This window comes from Paralichthys olivaceus, chromosome 5 (assembly GCF_024713975.1).
Source record: "Paralichthys olivaceus isolate ysfri-2021 chromosome 5, ASM2471397v2, whole genome shotgun sequence".
NCBI lineage: Eukaryota > Metazoa > Chordata > Actinopteri > Pleuronectiformes > Paralichthyidae > Paralichthys > Paralichthys olivaceus.
The window spans coordinates 1,547,501-1,557,500 of NC_091097.1; the positions used below are offsets into that span (position 1 = coordinate 1,547,501).

Below are 10,000 nucleotides of genomic sequence, written 5' to 3' on the forward strand. Positions count from 1 at the left end.
TGTTGCATGTTAACAGGGAGCGATCGATACCCCTTCAGGAGAGATATGGAAAGCAGAGCAGAGAGAGCTGTGCTGATGAATTATCTCCGGGGGGGCAGTTCCGGTTCCACACACACACACACACACACACACACACACGATGGAAATGTCACTTACGTAAATGGGAAGCAACGTACAAGAGGAACCTTTGTAAGAAGTGAGAGAAACTCGGACAGACATTTGTACTAATGCAAAGGTCGGCAGGTTCGTCGTCCTGAGTGAAATGTCAGATCTTCGGTAGTTTCTGAAATGTGCAGATCTAGACTGGAAGAACCGAAGGAAACAGAAGGAGATGGACTTCTGAGCACGTGTGTGTCTTCATCTGTACATTCAAGTGTCTGGTTTTATTTGGACATTAATGTGTTAACGCAAGTCCTTGTGTGTGTGTGTGTGTGTGTGTGTAGTGTTGGAGTGTGTGAAGACGTGCGTCCTCAGCTGGCCGTCCTCTCCATAACCATGGTTTCACTGTTTGTTGTGACTTTCTGTTCTGTTGCTGTCCAGTGTCACTGAGCAACACACACACTGATGCAATAGAACAAACTTGTGTACCAGGTGTGTGTGTCTGTGTGTGTGTCTGTGTGTGTGTGGTTTAACCTTTACATTGTGTAATATTGCACATTTAAATATGTGTCACGTATGTTCTTACCTGTGTGACTCACTGTATGTCACTATGATTAAAGTAAATTCTCATTGTTAACGTGTTGAGAACTCAAAGCTCGACAGATGTAGCATCTTAGCGAGCGGTCAGTTCATCGAGTTCAGGGTCGTTCCCTTTGAAGCGGCAGAGGAGCATTCTGGGAGAGGTGTGATGTCATGACGACCCAGACGAGGCGGCCGGAGGAAAACCTGCCTCCGTCAAAAACAGGACGAGAACAGAGGATCCAAGGTGGATTTTTTTTTTTTGTAACTTGTGAAAACCAGATGTGCCGAGTGGAAAGTTTTCCTCACACAGGTTCGTCACGAAGACGCCATCAGAGAAAACCAGAGGAGTTCTGTCCCGTGACAGACCAGGGCCACAAAGAGGCAGGGGTCACATGTGACGACGTCATGGGGTCAAGAGGTCAGGGCTGGCCCCTGCCGGACAGACGACCCCGAACAAAGACTGGTCTCTGTGCGGATTCTTCTTCTTTGGTGCTTATCAGCCCGTTTCCAGATATGAGCTATAAACTTCCTCTGCGTCTGTCGTGCGTTAGAAACCTCATCAACACGCCCACTCGCCTGTGGTGAATCCTCCGGAGAAGCTCCAGAGCCGCTACCTCTGGAGTTCAGGTGCACGTTTGCTTCTGTGCCTCTCGAACTAAAAGTAAAAGTCGAATGCGTGTGAGTGGATGCATATCAGGTTGTGTGGCGTTGGGAGTGGATCCCTGCTTTCAGTGGCCAGAAATAGCCTGTTAGGAAATCAATGTTTCTCTCTCAGTGGCGCTGGGAGCTGTCTCCTCTACAATAGAGGGACTGTCCTGTTTCCTGCACCCTGGAGGGAGTGTGTGTGTGTGTGTGTGTGTGTGTGCGTGTGTGTACGTGTGTGTGTGTGTGTGTGCAGAGACTCATTTATAGTTCTGCATCATCACGAGACATAAAGACAGAGGGTAGAAAATTAAAAAATGTGTGTGTAGGAGAGTGTCTGCATCTTTCATTTCATCGTGTGTTAATGAACCTGAAACAAACACGGATCTGTGACGGAGGAGTGACAGAGTGGAATCATTACTAATCCACCTCCACCTCCCACAGCTGAGTGAAGAGGACTCACTTCAAGCTGGAGTCCTACAGAGTTTGGTGTAAACGTTCGGGAACCTTCACGTAAACAAAAGATGCTGCATTTTAAAGCTAAGACATATCTCAGGCGTGTACGTCTGACTAAAGTTTATTCATAAAGCTGCTGTTGAGCTTTATTATGATTTTCCGATGCAGGATTGTGCAAAACTACCGAATCGATTCTCTTGAAACTTGGTAGAACGATGGGACAGAGGTGAAGGGAGAGCGTGATGGGTTCTGAGCTGGATCCAGACAAAGGGATGAATCCACAGTCATGTTTTCGATCCCACATATCTTGTGGGCTGATGTCTGTGAGTGTGTGTTGCTGCAGCTTGACTGACATGGTGGAAATATTCCCTCTGCAGAGTCGAGTGTTTTATCTTGAAGATAAAATGTACAATGATGCTATTCAGCTCGTTTTTTTCTTTGTTGTGCTTCCAGCTCCATTCATGTTAAATGACTGTGTCTAACCAGCACACACGGTAGCATGCTCGCTCTGAGTGATGTAACGAGGAATGACAGACACACATTATCACCACGGGAGCCTGAAGTCGAGGAAATGAACTTCTTTCCCACAAACAGCAGGCGAGGAAACATGACGCCGACGTGACTCATGCGTGTTTCATTCAGGGGGAAAGAGAACAAGTGAAAAATGTTGCTTCATTGGTTCGGAGACTGATTCTCAACATAAACATTGAACACAGTGATGTCGTAAAAAAGACATCGACCAGCCCGAGACGCATCTCCCACAGGAAATCTATTCACGGCCATGTTTATGTGTGTTTCAGAGCTCCTCGGTTCTGCAAAGAAAGTCAACGTCAACTTCCAGGACACGGACGGGTGAGTTACGGTCTCTTACTCCTCCTTACCTGTCAATCATTTCCATCGTCATCCACGATCCGCAACTGTTTGTGAAAAAAAATCCTCCAACCGCAGCTCCAGGCCTCAGGAGAATAATTCAACCTGAGCTCAAACGCTGCAGAATGAAGAGGTTTGTGTGCAGATAAAGATCAGACATGATCCTCACAGAGCGGCTCACTTTAATCTAATTAGTGTGTTTATTGCTGCTTCGCCCCTTAATTCCTCACCGCAGAATCCAGAGCTTCATGTCGGCGGGTGCAAACGCGGCTGCTCGTGTTTATCCGCTGCACAAACAGATGCTGGATACTGTTTGTGAGGGAAATGCATGTATCATGTTAAATGTTAATCCATAACGAGCACACAGCAGAAACTGAGACGAGCATTTTCATTTCAGATTCATTTACTCTTCCTGGAAATCACTCGTAATGAAATCACTCTGTGGAATGAGCTCTTAATTGGGATTTTCCTCATCTGCAGTGTGTGTGTGTGTGTGTGTGTGTGTGTGTGTAAGTGTAAGTAAGTGGTGTCAATCATGCAGTTTCACAGAGTCATAAAAAAAAAAAAAGCAGGATTTCAAAAGCCGGTCAACATTTTAACGTTGTTAAGATAATTAGAAAACAGTCGTAGTGGTGGGAGAGGAGGTGGAGAGAGAGAGGAGGTGGAGAGAGGGAGGTGATGGAGAGAGGGAGGTGATGGAGTGAGATGTAGGAGACAAATGAAGAAAAGACGTTTGTCTCAGACTTTTTAAGTCGTAGACTGAATCTCACAAGAGGCCGGAGACGAAGCTCTTTGAGTGTGAGGCCGAAGTTTCCTCCTCATAAAACCCTGACGAGGAGTTTCCCACGGAGACGTCGGAGAGAGCTCCTCTCTGCAGTGACTTCATCTGAGTGCTGCGCTCCTTCAAGGAGAGAAAGTAGTGACAGACGACAAGACTCAGTAAATATTCTGATCCTGGATGGATACTTCAGACCCGTGATGCTCACAAGTTCAACATCATGAAAACTCAATTATTTTACAGCCGATAAGACGTAACCAGCTTTACATGAGATTACACAGTAACAAGAAACCATGTCATTAATTAGACAGGAAACAAACAGTTTTATTCTATATGACGCAATGAGATGCACTTGATATCAAATTAAATGAAACAAGAAATAAAAGACTCCAAAAACAGAAGATAGCAGCGATCGCATCCGGGATATCTGCTGTCGGCTGAGGGGGCTGTTCTTTCTTTCTTTCCTTCTTCTCCACACTTCACTTCAGTGAGAGTCATCTTAACACATTGCTCAGGAAATATTTTATTATTAATGTATTTAAGATGTGAAATAAGAAATGATCACAAAGGAAAATACAGAATCATCAACTTCCACACACACAACAGATTGTACAATAAAGTGACTGTGTGTGTGTGTGTGTGTGTGTGTGTGTGTGTGTGTGTGTGTGTGTGTGTGTGTGTGTGTTTTACAACCTGAAGGAAACCTGGAGACACACATATCCACAGGCCGACTGACAGACACTGATTAGCAAACAAAAGACGAAGACACACAAAGACAATGTGATATATGAGCCCCCCCCCCACACACACACACACACACACACACACACACACAGAGGCTTATCTGAAGAACACAACAGCAGATGGGAGAGAAGACAGATCTTCCTTCCCTGTCCAGTGTGCGATTGCTGGAGCTGTGTTTCATAAAGAGTCTCTCATTGCTGAAGATAGGTGAATGTGTGTGTGTGCGTGTGTGTGTGTGTGCGTGTGTGTGTGCGTGTGTGTGCGTGTGTGTGTGTTATCTCCATTGCTCTCTCTGCATTTCCTGTCTGCAGTAAGTCGACAGTAACTTTAGAATAAAGGCAAGAAGCCAAAGAAGAAGTAACTGGATCCAGAAATCACATCTGATCGTGGACATTTCCTCACAGCTCTTTTTATTTATTAATTAGTTTGATCAAACTTAAACATGTTGTCATCAATGAGGAGAAGAGGCTGAGTCCACAGATTATACTAAAGACTAACGATTCATGATTATACTAAAGACTAACGATTCATGATTATACTAAAGACTAACGATCCGCACCACTTTGTTTGACATCTGATCGTCTGGACGAGCTGAAGTGGAGATGTTTGGAAACGGAGGCGCAGACGCTCACAGCCTCTTGCTGAGCGGGGAATCATACTTATCATATTTACAACATGTGGAGGAGATAAATCATGAATCTATGACAATTCCTGTTCACACCGGCACACGCACGCTCACTGTGCGTCGTCATGTGATTTGTGTTTTCAGGCGTGTTAGTGTGGACGAGGATTAAAACTGATTCGTAGTCGTATGGATGGAGCTTCACTCGATTTGGCTGCTGCGCTGCTCTGCACAGACTGGGCTGTTTTTATTTTGAAGAAGTTATGCACTGCATCATATATATATATATATATATATATATATATGCAGTTTATATATATATGATGCAGCCAGAGAGCAGGAGAGAAAAGCAGCTGCAGGGAGCAGCCTGAGGAATCGGATACAGAGCAGCAATAGATTTCTGGAGGGGAAAGGGGGCGAGTCGGTAAGAGGAGAAGGATGCTGGAGGAGAGAGAGAGAAGGATGGAGCTGTGGAGGGAAGAAGTGACGAAGGAGAAGAGAGGGATCTGGAGGGAGATGGAGAGAGACAGAGTGATGTGGAGGAGAAGGGGAGAGGGGGAGGTATAAATATTGTATCGCAGGTTTTACTACTTGGCAAATGCAAGGGCTTCCCCCTCCCCCTCCCCCATACATGTACCCCACTGACACACTCTGCAGTGCTGCATTATTCAGGCCTGTGTAACAGTATCCCTGTTTAACCCTGCGAGGGGGGGGGGGGGGGGCACGAGAGAAGACATGAGATGCACGAGATGTTGATGTTCGTTCCTCTGAAACCTCGAAATGTGTCCAGGCGGATGTGATTCGTGGTGACAAGCGGACAGACCACTCTCGACCTTTAGGAAATCAGTATCATAGTGTGTGTGTGTGTGTGTGGTCAGATTATCTCAACTCTAAACTGACAGTGATATTTCAGACCCACGACGAGTTAAACGTTATAGAAACAGTTACAGTGATTGTTCAGGACTCCAGTAAGACGGAACAAGCAGCACTTTATATGAGATCGCACAGTAACAGGAAACAGTGTCGTTAACTTGACAGGAAACAAACACAGTTGTGCTCTAATACGACAAAAATGCGTGCGAGTGGAGCCGGGGATCGAACTACCGACCCGCTCCACCTCCTGAGCCACAGCCGCCCACAAGCAATCTGTAGTGAATGAACTAGAGCAGGTCACTGTGGGATAGCTGCACTGTTCAGTATGCTGCTCCACACACACACACACACACACACACACACATACACACACACACATACACACACACACACACACACACACACACACACACACACACACACACACACACACTTGTGCATATTTTTCATCCCCCATCGTCCCAACTTTGTCGCCTGACACATCAGATGTTTGGTCCTAATCCTCTTCAATCTATTCGTCATGTCAAGCTTTACCATTATAACATGACATGACATCATAACATGACATTACCACGTGACATGCGTGTGTGTGTGTGTGTGTGTTTGCTTTTGGATGTGTGTTCTAGTTTGTTTGTTCTAGTCCAAACCTGCAAACCTGAATCTGGAGACATCCCATTTAAAGAAAGGATGGGAAATAAGTGAATACACAAATGTAACCACAACATGTTTGTGTGTGTGTGTGTGTGTGTGTGTGTGTACTCCAGGTTTTCTCCGCTGCATCATGCGGCTCTCAACGGGAACCTGGAGCTCATCTCTGTGCTGCTGGAGTCTCAGGCTGCTGTCGACATCAGAGACCAGAAAGGTGAGAGCGAAACACACCCCCATGCACCCCCAACACACACACACACACATTTAAACACAGATTAAGTGTGTGTGTGTGTGTGTTTGCTTGTGCAGGTATGCGGCCTCTGCATTACGCAGCCTGGCAGGGGAAGGCGGAGCCTATGAAGATGCTGCTGAAATCTGGTTCGTCTGTTAACGGCCAATCGGATGAAGGACAGATCCCTCTGCACCTGTCGGCGCAGCACGGCCACTACGACGTGGTGAGTGACAGCAGCAGAGCGACGTCACTCAGAGATTCAGATTATCACCCGAGGTGGAGAAATGTACTTCTGGAACCAGATCCATTTAAACTCTTGTGTTTGTTCCTGAGCTGTGTCATCGAGTTGTTTCCAGCTGCAGCGACTGTCAGTGACAAATCTGTAAAAAAAAGTAAAAGTCTGGGACAAACACTGCAGAGCTGCTGCAGCTCTATACCAGAGAAACAACAATACAGCAGAGAACCAGAGGACGCTCACAGTCACAAACGCTGAAGAGACACTGACCAGATTAAGTAACCACGTGTTGAACTGGGACTAAAGTCAGATGAATAGAAAACGACCCGGCAGACGATGTTTGAGCCTTTTTTTTTTAATGTGAATTAAAAAAACTAAAAGCACAATGAAAGAATTCCTCTGCTGAGGATATTAAGCTCTTTCCTTGATTTCACAGCGATGCATTAACACGGGGATAAATTCTCTTCAACTTCATGCAAACAGCCTGCTGACGTCCCTCTCTGAGGAAATGTACCAAGCAAACCTAAAAAGATTAAAGCATATTAATAGAAGCTAAAGTTATATTTGTGTGCGCATGTTTGTTTTGCTCAGCTCTGCTGTCGTGGGGACGACGTGTAGAGCTTTTGATTCTCAACATCAAGATGTTCTTCTGTACGTGTGTGTCTGAGAAGCCGCTTGTGCTTGAGTGCACGTCGCACAACGATGTCTCGTGACCCTCTCAGGTTTTGTCCTGGAAGTTTTTCAGCATCGTGTTGTTTCTGTGTCTCCAGTCTGAGATGTTGCTGCAGCACCAGTCCAACCCGTGTATTGTGGACAATGCGGGGAAAACCCCTCTGGACCTGGCCTGTGAGTTCGGCAGAGTTGGGGTAAGAACCTTTGTTTTTTCAGGATTTGTTCATATCATATAAGTTTTAGTATTTTAATTTGTTTAATGTATTTATGTTGTGTGTGTCTGTGTGTGTGTGTGTGTGTGTGTAGGTGGTCCAGCTGTTACTGTCCAGTAACATGTGTGCTGCTTTGCTGGAGCCAAAAAAAGGAGACACCACCGACCCCAACGGGACGTCTCCCCTTCACCTGGCCGCCAAGAACGGACACATAGACATTATCAGGTACACACACACACACACACACACCCTGAGCTTGTGTGTAACACAACAGGGCAACAGTTGGACCCAAAACACTGAAGGAACAATGGAAGAAATTCGCCGCTCCTCGAAACGTTTCGGAGACAGCTGACGTGACTGGAAACGCCGCGTCCCGCTCCGCCAAATGTCAACTCTTTGTAATCTCCTCTCAGAGGAGGCTCATTTTTCCAGACTCCACATTTGGAAAATAAATTCAAGGCAAATTGAGAGTTGTTGTCGTGGTGATGTCAGGACTCAGCACAAGGCTTTGGGACGAGCGGTGCGTCACGGCAGTAAACACACACCACATGGGCCATTTCCATCCTCGTCGAGTGTGTCTACGTTTTTCAGACGTGAACTGTAGTTTGAGTTTTCAAATATGACGAACACAGCAAAGGGTTTTCAGATCAGACACGTTCACAACGATCTCCAGAACGTTCAAATGAGATTACACTTTACAATAACGCCGTAGCCTCGTGCATTCAACAATCTAAGGTTTTCATTTGGTTGGTTTTCGCTTGTCTGTGCTCTGGTCGGGGAGGTAGTCGTTCAGGTGGGGTACAGCCCAGCAGCCAGACATTTGTTCGCCTCTTGGTTTCCCGATGGTCCGGGAAGAGTCCTGACGATGCCAAACCTCAGTGAAGGAGCCCACTGCGTCTCTGGGATCATCAGCTCTGCACACACTGTTTCATACTCACTCCCAGATGAAGCCTGGAAGCAATTAGATTGCAGAGGTTCTCATCAAACGTGCATTAATCCGCAGATGAAAATAGTCCCCCCAAAAAAATTCAGCATTTATTCCAGTTTGAGTGACGTTTGCCAAAACTCCTCAGGAAATGACTGCACATCTCATCGAAGAGCGAGACCGGGTTTGTTTCCAATGTCAAAAGATTTACTTGTTCAGGAGACGAACACGTCGACTCAGAGACACAGACAGGATGCAGACGTCTGACACGACTCACCCTCTCCTCCCCCCCTCTGCTCTCTGCTTCTCCCCCCAACCAGACTGCTGATCCAGGCAGGTATCGACATCAACAGACAGACCAAAGCTGGCACAGCTCTGCATGAAGCTGCTCTCTGCGGCAAGACCGACGCCGTGAGACTCCTGCTGGACGTGAGTGTAACTGAGCTGCTAGACCACCTGACACCGATACAGCCGCACTTAGAGGGAAACCATTCATCGTTGTGGATGTTTGTTTGAAAGCAAGCGAGACGATACGCTTTAATGACTGTCTGTGTTCTCGCAGGAGAAACTAACTCGTCGTTTAGATCCCGGCCTGTTAAAGGTTACGAGTCTTTGCCCCCGAAGCGTCTTCACAATGAACTCGCCTGAAAATCAAAAACATGGGGAGGTTGTAATTAGTAGAAGAGCTACAGCGAACGAGCGAGCACGGATTATATTCTGTTGACGCCCCGGGGTGTTTAATTAGTATGGGGGGGGGGGGGGCTCTAATTTATGGGGAACTGGATAGTGTGTGTTCTTTGTATAAATAAATACTTTAGATACAAGATATATTTGTTTTTGGTAGTAACATAAATTGACAGTTAGCAGTAAGAGCTCAGAAATGTAAACCCTCGTCTTCTGTGTTCCTCAAGATAATAAGTAATATTATTATTATATTATTATAATAATGATAATAAGAATAACTTCTCTTCCACAGAGCGGCATCAACGCCACAGTGAGGAACACTTACAGCCAGACGGCTCTGGACATCGTCTACCAGTTCACTGCAACACAAGCCAGCAGAGAGATCAAACAACTGCTAAGAGGTTGGACGGATGGATGGATGGACAGACAGACGGACAGATGGATGGATGGATGGACGGACAGACAGACAGACAGACAGACGGACAGACAGACAGATGGATGGATGGATGGATGGATGGATGGATGGATGGATGGACAGATGGATGGACGGATGGATGGATGGATGGATGGATGGATGGACAGATGGATGGACGGATGGATGGATGAATGGACCGACAGATGGATGGATGGACAGACAGACGAATGATGGACGGATGATGGATGGATGATGGATGGGTGAATGGACAGACAGATGGATGATGGATGGATGATGAATGGACAGACAGA

General features: G+C 46.2%; 1 protein-coding gene across 11 annotated transcripts in view; it reads left to right on the plus strand.

Moving 5' to 3' along the window:
- The window catches only part of caskin1 (CASK interacting protein 1), a 60,546-nt gene that overhangs the window by 25,736 nt on the left and 24,810 nt on the right, over positions 1 to 10,000 (plus strand). For all 11 annotated transcript variants that reach the window (XM_069525011.1, XM_069525012.1, XM_069525010.1 and 8 more), the window contains exons 2-8: positions 2,580 to 2,631; positions 6,431 to 6,528; positions 6,624 to 6,769; positions 7,552 to 7,647; positions 7,760 to 7,890; positions 8,911 to 9,019; positions 9,567 to 9,675. In XM_069525011.1, the coding sequence (XP_069381112.1) occupies positions 2,580 to 2,631; positions 6,431 to 6,528; positions 6,624 to 6,769; positions 7,552 to 7,647; positions 7,760 to 7,890; positions 8,911 to 9,019; positions 9,567 to 9,675 (741 nt within the window). The remainder of the gene's footprint in view (positions 1 to 2,579; positions 2,632 to 6,430; positions 6,529 to 6,623; positions 6,770 to 7,551; positions 7,648 to 7,759; positions 7,891 to 8,910; positions 9,020 to 9,566; positions 9,676 to 10,000) is intronic.